General features: G+C 38.5%; 1 protein-coding gene across 3 annotated transcripts in view; it reads right to left on the bottom strand.

The window, feature by feature from the left end:
- LOC306860006 (neuron navigator 1-like) overlaps positions 1-20778 on the bottom strand; it is a 105490-nt gene that overhangs the window by 78926 nt on the left and 5786 nt on the right. For all 3 annotated transcript variants that reach the window (XM_079401516.1, XM_079401517.1, XM_079401518.1), the window contains exons 2-3: positions 7507-7609; positions 1158-1523 (exon numbers count right to left, since the gene is read on the bottom strand). In XM_079401516.1, the coding sequence (XP_079257642.1) occupies positions 1158-1523; positions 7507-7609 (469 nt within the window). The remainder of the gene's footprint in view (positions 1-1157; positions 1524-7506; positions 7610-20778) is intronic.

Genomic DNA, 20778 nt, shown 5'->3' with positions numbered 1-20778 from the left:
CAGCTTAAACGAACACATCTCATTTCCTCTGTAATTTCCTAGTTTTGTGTTCACACATAAACACATGCACACGCATTTAACACTGCATCTGCAACAATGAGCTGTCCTCTGCGCACAGCTGCACCTAGCAGAAGGAAGGCTGCGTTCAGCAACATCAGGTGTCGTGACACTGAAAATGAGAGCCGGCCCTGCGAGGGGCCCCTCGGGGGACATAGCCAGATCTGATGAGAACCTGAAGATGGCACATATGGCTCCAAAATGAGACCCTCGGCTGATTGTGACATGATTGCTCTTTGGGGGGGGCCTCAGACTGACAATAAATCAGCCAATGAAATCTTTCACAATGCCACTCGTTGGAGATTAAAAGCACTTAATCATTGATCAAAAGACTTCCATATGTAAACCATCTATCACCTTTAGACGTGTGCAGCTTTTATTAGACACTATTAATAGAACGAGTTCTGCATTAATATTCAATTATTATAAATGTTATATTTTTCAAATACAATGTTAAATTATATAAACTATAAACTACCTTCAAAAGTTTAGGGTTGTGCTTATTAGGATTTTTTCTTTCTTTCTTTTTTAAATGAAAGAAGTCACTTATGCTCACAAAGGCTCCATTTATTTGATCAGACATTCAGTCAAAAAACTGTAATATTGTGAAATATTATTACAAATTTAAAATAACTGTTTTCTACTTAAATATTTAAAACATTGTAATTTATGTGATGCAAAATTGAATTTTCAGCATTTCTCCAGTCTTCGGTGTCACACAATCCTTCAGAAATCATTCTAATTTGATGATTTGCTGCTCAAGAAACATTTATTATTATTATCATTTATGATTAAAGTTTTTTTTATGGAAAATATTTCATTTTTTTCAGGATCATGTGGTGAACAGAAAGTTCAAAAGAATGGCATTTATGTGGGAAAAAAAAACATTATAAATGCCTTTATTGTCATTTAAAGCATCCTTGCTGAATAAAAGTATAAATTTCTTAATAATAAATTTTTTTTTTTCCTTATTAAAACCCAATGTTTTGAATGGTAGTTTAAAAATTATATAATATTTTCAATAGCTCACGTACATTAAAATACAATCTATTAAACATTTCATATATCTCAGCAAACAGCAAAAATCGTAATAAACTTACCCATTGGCTAGGTCATCATCATCAACGTCTACATCAACGTCATCATCGTCGTCCTCTTCGTCTTCTGGTTGGCTCTTGCCCGTCAGGTTGCTGTCGCTGAGGTAACCAGACTTGAGGTCGGGCAGGTCATCGTCCACAGTGTCCAGGTCCTCGATGAGCTGGATGCGCTGTAGGTGGCTGATCTGCGTTGATGCTCGGATGGGCAGTGAGTGGGCGGTGACCCCGGAGGAGGGGGCGTCACCAGCCTGCAGCCGAGGGCTGGACTGGCCTTGGCGCCAGGAGAGAGGGGAGGAACGGTTGGACAGGCTAGAGATGCTGCGGGCGTTAGTCTCATCGCTGTCGTAGCACATGCTGCTCTCAATACAGCTAGAAGACAAGAAAAAGAGAAAGTGGTTGAATCTAAAGCATGCTGTTAGAGCAGTGTTATTTTAGTATCACTGAGATGTTATTATAGTTTTTCTTTTCATATTTTGAATGCTATTATTTGGAACAACATATAAAACTACCAAAATTTGCTTAATCGCAAACTTTAATCGCAACATAATCATTGCAGTTAAAGGTGTTGTATGTAAGGTTTTGACTCTACTAAAGCATAAAAATACCATAAAATGTTTGCAGATATTTAAGAAACATGCTAAGTTAACATACTTGTTTATCTGAAAAACAATGCTACAGTCAGTTATCCTCCTTTGAAAATGTGCGTTCCGGGCCAGAATGTCAGTCTCTGTTTCGGTTTGTGAAACCCGCTGCCAGTTTACCCAATTGTATTTCGGCACCCAGGGTTGCCAGTTGGCGCGTATTTCACCGCGTATTTCATGTCATTCATCGTCATGTGCGCTTGTTCCTGTTGGTGTCGTTAAGTCGTTAAGTCAAGTTTGAGGAGGAGGGGCTGGGTGAAAAAAACCCTCTCCAATATTTTGAATTTGGACTGCAATACCTAGTTCAAGCCTACATACAGCACCTTTAATTGTGTTCAATTAATTTGTAACTAATTGCATGATTCTTACTGTACATTTCTGCCATAGGCACCACTAATAACCTACTCCTAAATATAATGTAGAAACTTTAAATTTTCTGTAAAGCTGCTTTGCAATGATTTGTATCATGAAAAGCGCTATACAAATAAACTTTAAATTGAATAAATTAAATTAAATTGAATTGAACTATCAAACCATGCAGCTTTTGTTTGTCAAAACATGTGATCCATGTAACCAAGTTGAACCTATTGCGAAATCTGTGTGAAAATCTTTCGCCGTCATACGAAATTCCCTATCATGGGTGGATTCCTATTAAAATGATTGGATTTCACCTGCAGAAACCCACTGAACAGCTGTAATGTTGTAATTAGCAAATGTTGTAATGTTGAAATTAGCAAATTAATGTAGTTGGAGTACAAAAGCTTTCTCGGTGCATTCAAAATAAAAGCCCCATTCTGACACTATAACTGCAAAAAAAAAAAAAACATATCGGCTGCTGCCAATTTTTTAAAACTGGCAAATATTGGCCAATATATTTGTGGATATACAGCAGATTCCTCTTGAAATGACTGGATTTCATCTGTGAAAATGTATCGAATAATTGTAAACGTTTAAAAACACAAACAAAAAAAAGGGATAGTTCACCCAAAAATTTAAATTCTGTCATTAATTACTCATGTAATTAATGTCGTCCCTCATGTCGTTCCAAACCCATAAGACCGTCGTTCAACTTTGGAACACAAATTAAAAGATATTTTTGATGAAATCCGAGAGCTCTCTGCGTAGACAACGACTCAACTGATACGTTCAAGGCCCAGAAAGGTAGTAAGGACATCATTAAAATAGTCCATGTGACATCAGCGGTTCAACCATAATGCCATGAAGCTACAAGAATACTTCTTGTGCGCAAATAAAATTAAAACAATGACTTTATTCAACAATTTATTTTCTTCCGTGTCAGACTTTGACGTGCATTCACGACAGTACCACGACGCATGCGTGTGCATTCCTCTACTTGTAACCAAGCCACAGCGCATCCGAGTTCTACGTTAGCAGCACCACACGCATGCTGACACGGAAGAGAATAATTGTTTTTAGTAAAGTCATTATTTTTGTTTTCTTTGCATACAAAAAGCATTCTCATAGCTTCATAAAATTACAGTTAAACCACTGATGTAACATGGGCTATTTTAATGATGTCCTTCCTACCTTTCTGGGCCTTGAACATGTCAGTTGTGTTGCTGTCTATGGAGCATCAGAAAGCTCTCAGATTTAATCAAAAATATCTTAATTTGTGTTCCAAAGATAAACAAAGGTCTTATGGGTTTGGAACGACATGAGGGTGAGTAATTAATGACAGAATTGTTGGGTGAACTATCCCTTTAAGACATGCATTCCTAATGCTGTGTTCATGTAATGTTGCAATTAGGCTACATTTTCTCACTAGAAAAAAAAATCTTATAAAACATTTTTTACTTTTTAAATCTTATAGCTTAATTTTATAAAACTCGCTGATGATGCAAGTGACATGCAAAAAGTATTAAAATAATTTTCTCATTTCACCAATCTTTGGCAGATGTGGCAAAACTTAAATTTGGACTCTGTCTAGTCAGGTTTTCAGCCTGGAATTAACGTGAGAAAACCTCTTTAACTGCACAGAGATGTTTCTGAGAATGCAGGCAAACTCATTCGTCATACTGGATATAACTGTCGGCTTATCACACACACCCATTTCATCAACACATCACAAAACTCATCGCAGTCTCACACATCTTGTGGCTGTATGTCTATGTAGTCTCTTGAAAGTGAAACATCACCAGTGTGGATTTGAAGGTAAAGCATGTCTGAGGATGTTTAATTTCCTTCATGCCTGCTCTACACGCCGCTCAAGCTTTCTACAGGAAGTCAGTTGCGCTCACGCAGACCACTCTGGTGCCTTTCTCTGATTTTAAAATAGTAGGTCATGCTTTGGGCAGCTGGAGGAACTGGCTGACCTTCTGCTGATTCAACACCCACCCATCCCCATCCAAACTAAAGCCCTCATCTGGATAAACTCATATCCTCCTGAGTTGTGCCTGGTCTGCAATGATTTTAATGCTCTTATTTAGTTTCCAGGTGTCCAGGTTTGGTTTTAATACTTTTAAGCCCAGCGGATGGATGGAGATTATTTCCCACTGACCTTGAGCTCAACTTTCAAAGTATAAAAAGCCTTTGAATAAAGTTTGCTCCAATTTAAAAGAACTGAACACCTTAAAAGAAGAATTTTGGGTTCAAAACTGGTTCTATCTGTGGCATGATGTCAATTTCCACAAAATAATTTCAACTCATTCTTCAGCAAAAATCATGTTCACTGTCTAAAAGCAGAAATGTGTTTTTTTTTCAAGAGGGCAGTTATTATTAGTCTAATTCTTTAGTCCAAAAAGACGAGATATTTGAGTTGTAAAGGTTAGGGAGAACTCTTAAATGTTTCTGTAAATTAAAGGGTTAGTTCACCCAAAAATGAAAATTATGTCATTAATTACTCACCCTCAACTAGCCGAGGCGGTGACACACAAAATGTCTATTACTTTTCAAAATTTCTATAATATAGCATTTCTATTTCCGCGATGTCGCGGCTGGAGCAACAACTATATGACAGTAGCTAATCTCAGGTGATTATGTGCTTTATTCAAAGTTAAGCATGTCTAATGTGAGTTTGAATATCATTTGAATATCATTTTGCATGACCTTATTATTTTGTTGCGAGTGCAGTGCGCTTCCATAGAGAACCCGCCCACACACGCTTCTGATTGGCTGTGATATTTGATTGATTCTGTCACGTCGCGTCTGGTGTGGACAGCCAAATCAAACGGACACGGTGTAAGACCTTCGTTCATCTTCGGAACACAAATTCAGCTATTTTGATGAAATCCGAGAGCTTTCTGACCCTCCATAGACAGCAAGGGTCCTACCACGTTCAAGAACCAGAAGCGTACCAAGAACATGCTTTGCATGCGTGTTCTACATCAGCAGCACCACGCGCATACGTTGTTTACGTGCAGATCAAAGCACGTGCATGCATCGTGTTACTCTCCAAAATGTAGCTAGGGTGATGGGGAGGAGAAGAGTGTTCAAGCTACAAAAATGCAACTAACAACTAAATGCAAATACAACTAACAGCTTATCACAGCATCTCACTTGTTTTGAACTCAAATCGCTCAAATACCCACAATGCACTGCACATTTGTGGTTATTGCAAATTTCTGTAGAATTTTTCTACAAATAGCAAAAGGGCTGAGGAAAACGTCCCCAGACAAGAAGAAAATGGATTTCAGAGCGTTGACGTGAATGTGAATTATCCTTCGATAAAATGCCAGACGCTTCTGTTTGCCTGACGTTTGTGCTGAATAATAATAATGACGGCTAAATGACAGTGATTATCATTCCTTTTATCCTTCAACGGGCCCTTTCGAGAACACTTCAATCAGAGGAAGAAAACATGACAAATCAAGAAAGTAGCCATTGTTATGCATCATAAAGGACTGTAAGGCCACACAAAACACTGGCATACAGTATGTCTATTATAGAGTTTGGGCTCAGCACATTACAGACTTTCTCTCGACAGGGGCATTAGTGTTTATGTGCAGAAGATGCATTAAATCAGGCCAATTAGGTTAAGGTTTTAACAGAATTACTTTAAAGCTGCTGAGGCCGAGTAATTTTATACTAGCAGGCAGTACTAAAATCACTCAGGATCACACTCAGGATAAGTGAAAGATAGATACACTACTCTGATGGATCTTTTATAGTTCATCGGTTCAGGTCTGTCAGAAGAGCTGGATTTGAACTCACACTGCCCGAATGAGCACCACGGCTCAATGCATCAGAGCACCTGTGTCCACCACTAAGCTATGGCTCTGACAGCTGTTACACAACAGATTCAGTGTTCAGTTTGCAGGGATGGACTCTCTCCAGGCCTGTTGGGTTATAATGCACCATTAACAGATTCCTCAAGCGACTTCCTCTGGTTGAAGGAGCGCTTATTGCTTCTTTAAACAACACTAGCAAAAACATTGCCAGTAGCTCTGGTTTCCAATACACTAACACAACATACTGTGTGAGGTCTAGCAGGGGTTTGTAGTTGTGGCTTTGTGATGAGAGGCTAATCCATCCTTTTGCAGTAGGGTTTGTATGTGTGTTTGTAAACCTTGGACAGCAGGAAACAACAGGGGGAGGTGCTGATAGAGAAGGACAGAGAAACATCTGCTGCTCTAGTCCAACACTGCTGACTGCCTTCGGTGATGTTTAGACTGCATTCACTTGGAGATATGTAATGTTCCTCTGAATGACATTTGAATATGACATTAAGGGCGGGCCTTTTACACTTTTCTTTTTTTAGGAATGCATTGATATTAAACTTAAAAATACATTATTATTATTATTACTATTAATATTATAACATTAAAAATACATTATTGTACTATTTTAATTTAATTTATTCTAAATCATTTAAAAGCAAAAATATATAATAACTTAAATCACAACATTATAACAGTACAGTATGAGAAATGGATATTCGTTTTAAGTTTTGGTAATTGTTTTCTTCATTTGAGTAACCTCAAACAAGCATTAAATTACAGATAATAAATATAAATAAATGCATACATAAATAATCCAATAAAGGAGAATTGAGTACTATTAAATACCACAATATATATAATAAATCACAATAAATCAGCCAATATATCCAATAATGACCAATATGATACATTTAAAAATCTCTAATATTTCTATATAAGGTTCAAAATTTTGGCAACCCTACATTTTATTATATCATTACCAATTTGAGATATTATTTTAGTTTTAAAACCTGATTTGTGTGATTTCCCAGCATTACAAAATAATAAAATAGAAAAACACATAAAAGCACAAAACAAAAACACTAAACCAAAAAAATCAAAGCAAAGCAAAGCAAAAAACAAAAACAAATAATAATAATAATAAATTAAATCACAAAATTAACCTAAATAAATGAACCAAAATGAAAAAGTAAAATAATAAATGAAAAAACACAAAACAAAACATTACACTACTACAAAAAACACACACATAAACAAAAACAAACAAAAATAGCAAAATAACAACAACAAAATAACAAAAATAATAAAATAGCAAAACAAGCAAAGTAAAACAACAACAAAAGCACAAAACCAAACAAAAAGCAAGGCAAGGCAAAAAAAAAACAACAACACAAAACGTAAACAAACAAACCAGCACAAATAATAAACAAACAAAACGTATGTTGCAGAATAAGTCCACATTTTAATCTTAACACATGGTAGAATCCATGCCCTATTAAAGGAGAGCAGGACTAGAAGAGTGACCTCCTGTACCTGTGGCTGAGCTGCGACCCCCGTAAGCTGGACATGGTATCTTCCAGGTTCTGCCGGAGGTCAAGGACATTCTGAACAGTACGTTTCCTCTGGGACTCGGGATCTGCAGGAAAGAACAGAGAGGAGAAGATGAGTGGTCGGTTAATGCAGGCATTTAGCTGCGATGTGACCATACATACACAAACACACCCATGTGCATTAAGATTTAACACTTTGTGGAGAAGAGCCAACAAAAACATTAATGTATAGATGCATGTTATCGAGCCATGGTCCACGTCTCCACTCACTCACATACAGTATCTCAGTTTTCAGGAACAACACACAAACGCCTTTCTCTCGCGCTGTAGGAGTGCAGAGCAGTGAAGCAGTGGAATATGACGATTCAGCAAGTGGGCAGCATTTCAGGCAGTACTAGAATGAATTAAACATTACACTTCCAGCCTGCCAAGATGCCAAAAGCTCTTTGAGCTACTGCACTAGCAAGCTCACTTAACAGGACTTTAGCATTTAAAAAAGGTCTAGTTTCAGTTTAATTGCTTTCTTTATTTAGGCAAATGTGCTTATACAGATTTATTTGACATTCTAGCTGTAAAACTGTGGGGAAATGCATTATACGTCTTAACTCTGACATGTTGAGGACTGTTTTAAAACTGCTGACAGTAAAAGTGCTGTATTTCGTCTAATCAGCCTCCCACCCTAAAAAAAAACAGTGTCAGATCATAAAACCACATAGCGCAGTTTATAAAGAGGTTCCCCTCTGTTTATCAGTTCATCAGTTTGGCATCACACACACAGACTCATATAGAATGAAATACTAGTGTAATAATTATCAGATACTGCCTACAATTTGTTCAAATTATGTGAAACAGAATTAAATATATACATTAGCACACTACATTGTTGTCAAATGACTTCACTTTGTTTAACTTAGCAAATCCACTCATAACTTTGGAAATAAAAATGTAAAAATGCCTTAGCCTTTGACTGATCAAATAATGAAAAAGGAGACTCATTAGTTGATATTGCTTCATTTATACAGTTCATTTATCACACTGGTAATTTAATGTTGAGCGCTTTGCACTGTGGGATAAAGTCTTCAGTGCAATCTGCTCTGGGTGTATACAGCACATTTAAGCAAATTAATTAGGTTTACTGGGTATTCTATACATATTGATAATTAACATACTATATATACTATAGAAATAGTATGAACACACACACACACACACAACAAATCTGCTTTGTACCTCCCTCTATACTAGCAGCACTTTGTTGTTACTTCACACTGAGATACTACGTTGTTTTCCAAAACCTTCACCCTCTCTGCTTCTCTCTGGTGAAATGAGCTGCCAACATCTATCTGGTCGACACTGAGGTTTATTCTGGTAACACACATTCATTATTACATTACCTTCAACTGATAATACTACAGGTGTGCAAGTGGTAGCATACTCAAATAATAACAGCAATTTTAACAAAGTTTGTAAAAACAACTAAAAAGATTTAGTTGAAAAGTTCGCAAAATATGCCAACTTTGTTAAATCCAACATTACCTGTTACCTAGATCCACCAGCATCCACCTTAGAAATTGTGTAGAAGTCAACTAACCAGGGTAGAATTAGTGATGCACTGAAATTTTGGCAAGCAACAAAACAAACAAACAAATAATCAGTTGTTGCAAAATGGTTTTGGAAGGAATTACTGACCAAAACCGTTAGTGCTTCTCCGATAACATGCGTTGACTGTTTAAAGTCTTTGCAAACAACATTAATAATTAAATGAAAATAAAATAAAAATCAGTTTTAGCCAAAATGGTTTTGGAGGGAGTTATTTACTGACCAAAACAGTTCTCTGATGACATGTTTTGACTGTTTGAAGTCTCTGCAAATGAAAAAAAGTGAAACGAAAAAAAAAAAAAAGTAGTCACTTTTAGCCAATATGGTTTTGGAGGGACTTAATTACTGACCAAAACAGCTGTCTGATGACATGTTTTGACTGTCTGAAGTCTCTAAAAACAAAACAAGACAAAACAAAAAACGAAACACAAAATAATCAAGTTTTAGCCAAAATAGTTTTGGAGGGAATTAATTACTGAGCAAAACAATTAGCGGTTCTCAGATGACGTATGTTTTGACTGTTTCAAGTCTCAGCACACAAAGTTGACAAGTAACAACAGGTAAACAAGTCACTGTCGACACAATTCACCGAGAGAAAAATAAATCATGCTTTTGGTTCCAATTTGGAAAATTTGTTCGTCTGAAATTTTAAGAGGTAGTTTGTTTCTGATGTATCACCTGTGAACAAGACACACTTAACGGCACCAATTACCCAATTAGCCAGCATTATTCAATTTAGTTTTTTAGGCTACATGAAAAAAAAACAACCTTTAATTTCATTTTCAGTGTTTCAGTAAAAAAATATATATTTTGGTGCATCACTAATTGTAACGACTTCATACGCAATACACTTTAGACAGCCCATGCCATCTGAGGCAGAAACACGTGTCTATTTGGTAGGATTAGTCTGTACCTGTCCCTGCCACCTCACATCCCTTCCAAAACCTGTTCGCTCACACCATCTTGTATGTTTCCCCTGGGGAGTGTTAATCCTGAAGCTTGACCAGTCAGCACAGCAAGACTCCATGCCAAACCCTCTGTAATGACATCCAGACTGGCATTAGTCAAAGTCCTAGTCTTAAATCACTTTAATCTTCACCATAGAAAAATGATTGTGTGCGTTTGTGAGGGTGTGTGTAGCGGATCAGACACGTGGAGGTGGCCCACAGCTTTGTGATGAAAATGGAGAACCCCCCATGCGGCCCCCTGTGGAGTGTCTCTTCATTCAGGCATAATCTCATACAATTAGACTCATGAAATACAATGAGTCTCCCAGAGTGGTTTAAATGAGCTGTTCTGTAAGTTAGCCTGCTGATGAGGGTGGTTTAATTTACAGTTCGTCTTAGTCATAGTTATGTCATACTATGCTCTCTCTTAAAGGCTTTAAAAACTGACCCCTTCTACATATAATACTGCATAGAAAATGAAGATTCTGCTAAGAAAGTGTGGTGAACAAGTCATAGTATCCATTCATGTCGCTATGTTCTCCAAAAAACACTGTATGAACAGAATCCAGATGGGTCAGGGGAGGGGGATCCATCAAATTTGGGTTCAGACCAAGCATAAGTGTGAAAGCAGCCATAAACAATGTTCAGGACATTGGTAAAATTGTCTATGTGAAATCAGTGGTTCAACCCTAATTTTATGATATTATTTTAACGATGTCCTTACTACCTCTCTGGGCCTTGAATGTGGTATTTCTGTTGCTGTCTATGCAGGGTTAGAAAGCTCTCAGGTTTCATCAAAAATATCTTAATTTGTGTTCCGAAGACGAAGGTCTTACAGGTTTGTAATGACATGAGGGTGAGTAATTAATGTCAGAATTTTAAATTTTGGGTGAACTATCCTGTTAACACAGTAACACTGGCTCAACCAACAGTATAATTTTGGGGCGGGGCTGTCAGTTTGGCTAACCAATGACAGCTTGCAATCATGTTGCAAAACATTTTATTTAATTATTTTAGATAATTATATTACATGCATCAACGATAATTTAGCAATTCTTGTGTCGTAAAGGCAAAGATGCGTTGAATTCAAAGCAGGCTGACTATAATCCTCCATTGACAAGATAACAGTGATGGTGTCTACAACAGTCTGCGGCTGAAAGGGCCATTAACTCTCTGTGATAGCACACAGAATTAAGCCGTGAGAGTGTAATTACCAGAAAATGGACAGATTTGAGAGAACATGTTGGATTCAGTGGACCTTTTACACCCAAAATATGCACCGTGGATTTGCTTCCATTCCTCGCTGTTTCAGATTCCATATCTGTCACAAAAAAAGCAGACATTTTGAAGCATTTTATGCATCCAAAAACAACGTGTAACTGTAGCCACTGAGTTTCCTCTTGGTAATATGGAACCGTGCAGGGATCGCTCCAGTTGGCAAGTGGATACATGTGAATTGTCCTGTTGAGCTCTAGTGTAACGAAAGGAGACTGAGAAGATCATCGCACTTCCACCCCCACGCCTACGGACTCCTATGGATCAGTCCAGCTGGCCAGTGCTGGAATGACCTATGCAGTGAGAGAGAGGTCATGAACCAATGAGGTGTCCATCACCCTGACGTCTGTAGTCTAAGCACGGCCAGTCTGGCAACACCACCCAATGCTGCGGTGATGGCAAGAAACACGCTCACGAAAACATATCACATTGATTTCACCATTAAGAGGCGTGACATATAAGAACTATCGATTTCAGTGGCTTTGGGAATTAGCTCAATACTGAGATGATTGAGTCGCTGAATGCACAGGAGCACTGTGCCGATCAAAGTGGACAAGCTGTTCACATTTGAAAGGTTATCTCCAGTGGAAAGTGAGGGGGGTGCCAGATAAATATTCATTCAATCATTTGTGGTGTTTGCTTAGAGTTTGAGCAAAGCCCTAATCCTAAATATCAAATTTCAACACATCAGAAATCCCATTTGTGCCAGCAACGACACCATAACAACAACCTCAAGACCCTAGCAACTACCCAGAACACCATAGCACTGGTCCGGAAATCACTCAGAACAGTCTAGCAACCATGTACCAACAACCACAAAAAAAAAACACACTGACAACCACATAGCAACCACCAAAACACTTCAGCAACACCCTAGAAACCACCCTAAACACCACTGGCTGGTGACCCTGGCAGTTAACCGGAACAGTCTAACAACAATGTAGCAACACCCTAGCAACCAATAGATCAGCACAGCAACTGCAGAGCAACATCCTTGGCAATCATCCTGAACACACTAACAACCACTTAGCAACCACAAGAGCACCTTAGCAACACCTCAGAAAGCAACCTAAACACCACTGGCTGCAAACAATGGCAGATATTCGGAACAGTCTAACAACCTAGTAGCAACACCCTAGCAACCATCAGATAACCACAATAACTGCAGAGCAATGTCCTGGTAACCAAGCTGAAAACAAATTCACTTAGCAACCATAGTAACACCTTAGCAACACCCAGAAACCACCCTGAACACCACTGGCCTGGAAGTAAATCAGAATAGTCTAACAACCATGTAGCAACACCCTAGCACAGTGGCAGCGTTTCACAAAACCATAGGGTATGGTGCAGGGGTTGTGGGTGTTGATAAATAAAACAATCCCATGGCACACTGAAGCACTGAAATACGGGGGGGGTGTAGAAAGGGAAAAAATGTAATAACTAAACAACACTGCGTCTTCAGCATTGGTATTGTATCAAAAACTTGCACTTAACATTCCTCATTTGTAAGTCGCTTTGGATAAAAGCGTCTGCTAAATAACTGTAAATGTTAACATTATATGAAAATCAAGCTCAAATGGAGTTAACAAGGTTTTTGATCAGCGAATGACGGAGATGGATTGCTTTGTCATTAGAACGTGTGTAACTTATCTGAGGCAGCAAGCGCATCGCATTATATGCTTTCATCAACTTTTACAGGTTATATAAGATTTATTGAAGCTATAAGCCTAAGGGTGCTTAATTTTCTTGTTGTTTAATACACTTGGCCAAAATCTCAAATGAAGCACTTATGCACAGGATATTTAAAACATACAAAAGTATATTGGCTATATATGGCAAATAACCTACTTCTTCTCCACTCTTCAAACACAAAAAAAACATTAGCCTTTACAGACATAGTGTTTGAGTAAAGAAAACGCTGTACTTTTCAAACATCAACTATTTATATACCCTTGCATTGCGAAAAAGTGGAGAGCTGTCTCCTCCAAGGTGTGCGCGGCGCATCAATCTGAATGGAGGCGGGGTGAAGTTACGAGGTTTTGCTGAGAGCTTGATGATCCAATCTCATTACGAAGTTTTACTGACAAGCTCTTTTTAATGCTCACCATTGGTCAAATATATTTTTTAAAACTCCTCTGATTTAAAATAATAATAACAAATTATAATAAAGATATGAAATTTAGATAATTTTTCACGCCACATCTGACTGGACTAGGGTAAGGCAACTGCCATACTCTGCCATACTCCGCCCCTGCCCTAGCAACCACCAGAAAACCACATCAACTGCAGAGCAATATCCTGAACCACCATGAACATACCAACAACCTCCTAGCAACCACCAAAGCACCTTAGCAACACCCTAGAAACACTCGAGACTGGTCTGGCAACACCCTAGCAATCTCCACATCACCATAGCATCTGTACAGCAAAAATCCTGGTAACCACCCTGAATATACTTACAGCCCCTTAGCAACCACTGTAACACTTCAACAACACCCTAACCACCCTGAACACCATTGGCCTGACAACACTCGGAACAACACATCCATGTAGCAACTAGGGCTGTGCAATTAATCACATGCAATTCTCATGCGCATCTCGTCAGTAAAACCGGCTCCGTGATTGGTGGTAAATCTCCATCACCTGTTTTCAAATGGAGCGGCAGTTAATACACAGAGCCATAGTTCACTGACATGCTAGGCAATATTGCGTTCATTATCGCAGATGAATCGCATTCGATTATGAACGCGATATCGCATAGCTTGCCGCTCCATTTGAAAACAGGTGATGGAGATTTACCACCAATCACGGAGCCGGCTTTACTGACGAGATGCACATGAGAATCACATGCGATTAGTTGCACAGCCCAAGTATCAACACCAAGGTTTACGCAAGCAAACAAAACTAACATATTTTTCAGAAAATTTTTAATCAACAAGGCCTTGTATGACCAATGGAAAACATCGATCAGAAAAATGTTTAGGATAGTTCAGACTCCCAGTATTTTCTTGGGTATCATATCTGCTACCCTACACTAAATGGCACACATGCTTGGCTGAATCAGTGCTTTAAAGATTGGCACTCCATCCAAAATGCCCAAGAGTCACATTCATTCACTGAGCAGTAGTAGTTAAAATCATATTAGACACACATGAATCGACCACTCTAGGACAGCTCATTTCATTTGTGCATCATTTAAATCCATTCCTCTCTACATTCATCCTGATGAATGTGCCAGCAGGGCAACCAAAACTAGCAACAGAAAAACACTGGGGGGTTTTGTAGATTGTGTTTATTAGACTATAATACGCGGAATTGTTATGTCTTCATTAAAGGTGTTTTCTCAGAGAAGGCAAGGGAAGTTGTTTCCTTTAAAATCTGGATTAGAAAATAATCACTGAGAGGAATTTATAGTCACTCTCCAACAGACAGACTGCTTACAAAATAAACAACTCATGGGACTTTACCTCATTTTCACACACCACTAATCTCAATGCTATGAAATTTTTACATGGGTTTTCTGTAACACAGTCTGTGTGTGTCGTTGGAAGCAGAATGAAAAGCTCTGTAAAAATCCTTTTTGTCCATGTTCAGTCATGCAACCACCTCTGATATTTAGTCATATGACTTACAGTGCAGACCGAAGAGCATTAAATAATTAAGCATTTCTCGCTGGCTTTAGCTGGTGCCCTTCCTGACGCAAATGTCTGTTCTTGGATCCAAAACAGGAATGTATAACACACTACATCCTGAAACAAAAGACATCAGCCGATGAAGAGGGGGGGCAGGGCTCCTCTCCAATCCCTCCGCTGCATCTAATCGATTCCACGCGGTTGTTAAGCACAACTCTCGTTTATGGTAATTAAAGCCTCCCCACTACAGGGATGAGGTTGACGGAAAGGTCCAAGACCATCAGACTTCCTGTTTTCCAAATCGGCCCAGGCCCAGAGGACCCAGCTGCAGCCGGGAGGGGGGGGGGGATTGAGGAAATTAGGGATGCAAATTTCACCCCCCGTCGCAAGTACGTTCCCAGGGGGGAAAGCTAATGAATCAAGGGTAGCTGGTTAAATGCGGCTGGGGGGGACTGCAGTACACCTGCCTCCCCCTCTTTACACCCTCGTCTACTTATGAGAGAAAGAGTTGAAAGCAGCCGCTACCAGCAATTCAGCCGTTCTCTTTTCTCAGTCTATTCAAGAGTATACAAGTTGATTCAGGACTGTCCATGGAAAAGCAGAGACACTGGGAGAATTCTAATGGTACATGCTTTGAAAGAAAAAGTGGCATCAGGCCGACGAGCAGAGAACCAACAGTAGCTTAGTTGGCGTGTTACAATAATATATTGCGATGACAAAGGACTGGGAGAATGGAAGCTTCTAAAGGAATGTGAGGACTCTACTGTATATTTAGCTCAAAGGAGAACACAATAAAACAAAGGCTGTAAAGTGTGTTGCATTCTAATGGGAAACGCTAAACCCACATGAAGAACATGTCAAATGTTTGGATTGGTGTAGTCACACCTCATTTAATGGGGTTTAAAAATGACCCTCTATCACAGGATGAAAGATTAACAGTAATCCCATAATTACAGTTAGCGTAAAATTGGGATTTATGAGGCTCTAGAACTTGGACTATGATTTCATGGTTTCTATTGTTTGGAAAAGTTCTGGAACATGCAATAGATCACTGCCCAGTGGATAGTTAGATGTGCTTTCCAAAATGTGGACAACGGTCCCTGCTGAGAACACAGCTCTACATTGAGGACGACCTCACACAAAGGGTCAGTTAAATGAGATCACAGATTTTAATGAAAAGTAGTAAGTCATGCATGCTAACTCTTCTGGATCTGCTCCAAATTCTTGGACCTCTGGAGTCTTCCGAAGAGGTGAGAGTCAAAGAGAGCGAATCACACTTAAAGATTATAGGGTCTTCAGAACTTCCGAGACGTTGTTGCAGAGAGTCTAACCTAATATTACAACATCTAAACAGTGTTTCATCTCTGAAATGCACTACCAAGTTAGAGCACCATCTGAATCTGAGGCTGCCACATCCTTAAAAGACAGATAGTGTCTTCCTAATGAGCAACTGAAGCATAGCCTGTCAATAAAAAAGCTAATAGGGTGAAGCCAGATGCTTACTGGAACCATCTTCTGCCTTTCTCAGAATGCTGTAAGAGCAAGAAGCAAAATGGACAAAGTAAATGGACATCATAGAGTGCTGAAAGCTCTGAGAAGAATTTTTTGGCAGAAATAAGCCACTCTTCTAAGAGGTCTTATTTGGAAAGTGTGCGAAACCAGGCACAGCATGGAGCTCTTGCTGGATCCATCGGCCTTTACAAATGATGGTCAATTTCCATCCATTAATGCTTTCATTTTCCATATTTTATTACCAGAGCTGAGGAACAGATGATGTTTAATTGGTTAATTAGGGTATACTGGGTGACAAGGATCTAAATAAGGCCAAATGAATCCCAAAGGGATGTTAATAGAGTTTAATGGCGTAGCATTGTGCCAGAGAAACATTTATCGTTACTTTGACAAGCTGGCTGATATTTTACTAACAACACACTGCAATGCTCTTAAATTACTCTGAGTAATAATCCATTTCAGATTCATTTTGTGCTTTAGGGAAAAGGGTATAGTTTCCAGCAAGTTTGTTTCATTTCCAGTTTACCTTATGACTCTGTGTGTGTGTGTGTGTGTGTGTGTGTCTGTTTCAGTTCTACTCCTCTACTCAAGTAAGGGTGTTTAGAAACAAAGTGGTGACCTCGGCAACATGAAAACAGGAAGACACATACACATGTACGCACGCCACATCTGGTGAATGAAGGGACTCTTAAATAACAATAGAGTGTCCTGCAGACACTTCAGCCAAATGGTAGAAGACCCACCGCAGGAAATGAGAAGACGGACTGGAATATCCGCACAGAATTCACAATAATATCCGTGGGGAATAACTACAGAGAGGAAAGAAAGCTGTGATGCTCTGGACTTATCATGCTGGTGTTGTTTATAAGACTTCCTTATCTTGCATCACTGATGTTGCAATCCCAAAACTGTTTGCAAAATCATGCAAAAGACCAAACTGAATGAGAACAGCTGAGAAAGCGTAACTAATGAAGTAGACCTACTGCCAAGACAAAATTGATTTGAAGTTCAGAGCTATTCAGCCAAGAAAGCAAAATGAAGGGATTTCTCAAAACACCAAGGCTGGGAAGATTTTAGGGACATTTAAATATAATAAAGTCAGACAAAACACTGCATCCACCCTTCTGGACACAAAGTCTGGGCCCCTAACAAAAATAACGCCTTTTTTATTGTCACCTTGAAGATGACGACTTCCTGTGCATGAATGCATCTGTCATGACGAAGGGAAATTCCCTTTCTAAACTTATTTTAAGTTGGAGAGGTCTCTGAGGACTGCAAGAATCTTTTTACAATATTGTTGTTGACATGCATTATTATAACATGCAGTCAAAAAATGGTCAAACTAAAAGGAATATTACACAGCAAAATCCCCAGAGTTAAATCAACTCTGCTCAGAGTACATATTGTCCCAATCTACAGAGTGTTAAAGTAACACTGAAGTAGAGTTACCACTGTTGAGGATTATGAGATAAATTTTCATGTCTAAAAGCCAGAGCAGTAGTTGTTCATCTTCAACATTGTTAACAACGGGTTTTCTTTTCTAATGCTCACTCATCACTTAATGAATCGCTTAATTATCCCATTAACTTTAACTCTGCTTCAGTGTTACTTTAACACTCTGTAGATTGGGACAATATGTACTCTGAGCAGAGTTGATTTAACTCTGGGGATTTTGCTGTGTACAGGTTCAATACAAGCTAAAATGACCACATTTGTATAATTTGTGTCAATGTTGACTACAAAATAAAATTTAAGACTAATGCCTGATGTTTAAAAAAAAAAAATGTTATTCTGAGGCACTTGAAGGTAGATGTAAATGGAGCCAATTTGGCTGTTTAAATAATTATTTTTTACAGTTGTTTTAGGGTCATTGAAACAAACTGGACAGAAAAAGTCTTAAAATTGTAAAATGCATCATAAAATTCATAGTTTATTTCTTGTGTCTGCACTATTGAAACAGTGCATTAACATTTATAGATTGGCCACATTCACTCCCATTATTAAAGGAAAGACCAGTGAAAAGTAATGTGTTTGTGGTAATAAACATTATTCAACAAATGTGTTGATTGTGCTTAACTTGTACTGAACTCAATGACTTTAATGCATTTTGTGTGCCATTACTTCACAATCCTGATTATGAAAAAGTTCTGGTTATGCTAAAACATCTCCCTGATTAGTAGAAGAAGTGGAATTGACCTTAAAATCAAGTTTTTCTATTTCCCCCCAGGAAAAGCATATTCCACACCACTCACAACTGACCAGAAGCAGTTAAGTTTGGTGAGGAATCCCTACATGCCCAGGGGCAGGGAAGTGTGAACTGAGAGTGATGCCCAGACAACTGCAGGGTTTATAATCTGACTGGCGCAGAGAAGCCTCCAACACCACAGCTGCATCTCTAGCAAGCCTCTCTCTGTTGTGCCCAATCACTGCACGTCTGTCCAGCAGACAGTTTGTCAACAGAGAGAGTTGTAAAAAAGGTCCATGTGGAACAATGTTTCCTTGCCAAAGATTGAGCACAAGTGTTGCTTAATGTCTTCTGAAGCTCAAGGAGGCAAGAGGTGGTGCAATGCTGTGTGACAAACAAAAACATCATAACTTTGAAATGACCTCAGGCCAGAGTGATCCCATCACACCATGCAGGGTCAAAGAGACCAGCTGTGGCGGGAACACGAGATCAACTGCTTCTTTCCGCTTTGGGGCAAAAATGTTTGCTTTTAACAAGGGCTATCCAGTCTTCTTCTCAATGCAAACGACTGTTGGAGTTATCTGCTTTTGCTATAAAACAAACTTTGAATATGTAAAAATACACTTTATATGAACTTTAATTTTGTAAATTACCTGCATTTGTTTAAGTTACTTATTACTTAATCAAAACAAACCAACTGCAGTTTGACTGATATTACTTGGAATGTGCAATAAAAAAAACCTGATTTCTGAGAAATAATAAATAAAAATAGTTTTCAGTTTTTGCAAATGAACTGTTCATGGTATTCTTAATGTTTTAAGAATCCCTAAAATTCTCCTACCATATGTAGAAAGAACATGAAAAGACAGGCCACTTTTTAACACTTATTTGATGAGTCTAAGAGCTTTTTTCTAAGAGCAAAAATCATCCAAATTAAAACTTTATGTTGTGAAATTTGGAAATAAACATCTTATCTTTCAAATAAGTTAAATAGATTTGCTGTCTCAAAACAATTCAGGCCTGGGGTAAGATGAGCCAACGAGTGGGGTAAGTTGAGCCAGTTTGAGTCATTTACATATTTAATCTAATTTCATTTCATTTAACAATCCTAGGTAATATCATCTTGAAGTTTTAAGATTTAAAAAGGAAAGCACCTAAAGATCCTAGAAACAGCAGTAACTCATTTTACCCTGGTACAGACTGTGTGATGTCAAAACATTTTGGATGAGAATAAATCTGGACAAAGCTGATGGCACTGAACAGAATTTTCTGTATGCAGAAAATATTTGACTTCAAGCAAATCTTCAGAATCCAAAATATTCTTCAATTAACAGATGTACAATCTGGCTGGATTTTCATCATCTCAGATGAATCATCAGACGCACAAAGAATCTTTTTAAAGAGATTAAAATAAGAAACGAAAAGAACATCTTCATACTTGCATTTCCTTCTCAGGCCATTGATTAAACAGGCCTGGAGCTTATAATCGGAAAACTATTTTAAGCCTCAACTGACATGATAATGCATGAATATGGATGTCTGTGAGAATTCAAATAAAGTCTCTGAGGTGAACCCGGTCTGAATCTGGCCAACCTTGCACCTCGTCCTTATTCGAACCTAGACTGTGATGTATTTGCTGCCACCATTTTGCTCTTTGTTCATGGAGAATCGAGAGGCACTGGGATGTTTGCCTTTATAATGGCTTGTGTAAAGATGTGGTGGCAGCTGTGTGGTGTGCATTTATTGCTGGTGACAAACAACACATCTGTGGCAAAGACCAACAATCTCATTCTCTCAGCGCCTGTTTACTCTAGACCACTGGATGTGATCATTCATAATGAAGTTTCAACTGACTTGCTCTTCTGCAATTCGCAACGGCTCTGCTCTAGATCCTAGTGAGCATCCAGTTTCATACATTGGCAGCTAATGTGTAAGTAATTAATATTTAACAAAACCTGGCAATTTGAGGAAATATTAGCACTGGGTACCATTGGCAATGTGACAAAGCAGTACAGAGTTTGTTTGGATGCTATAGTTGAGTAGAAATGCCTATTATCAACAAGCACAGTGGCATTTAGGACATTACTATTTAACATCGCCTGTTT

Source organism: Barbus barbus, assembly GCF_936440315.1.
Source record: "Barbus barbus genome assembly, chromosome: 40".
NCBI lineage: Eukaryota > Metazoa > Chordata > Actinopteri > Cypriniformes > Cyprinidae > Barbus > Barbus barbus.
This window is presented reverse-complemented; position numbering and strand designations above follow the sequence as displayed.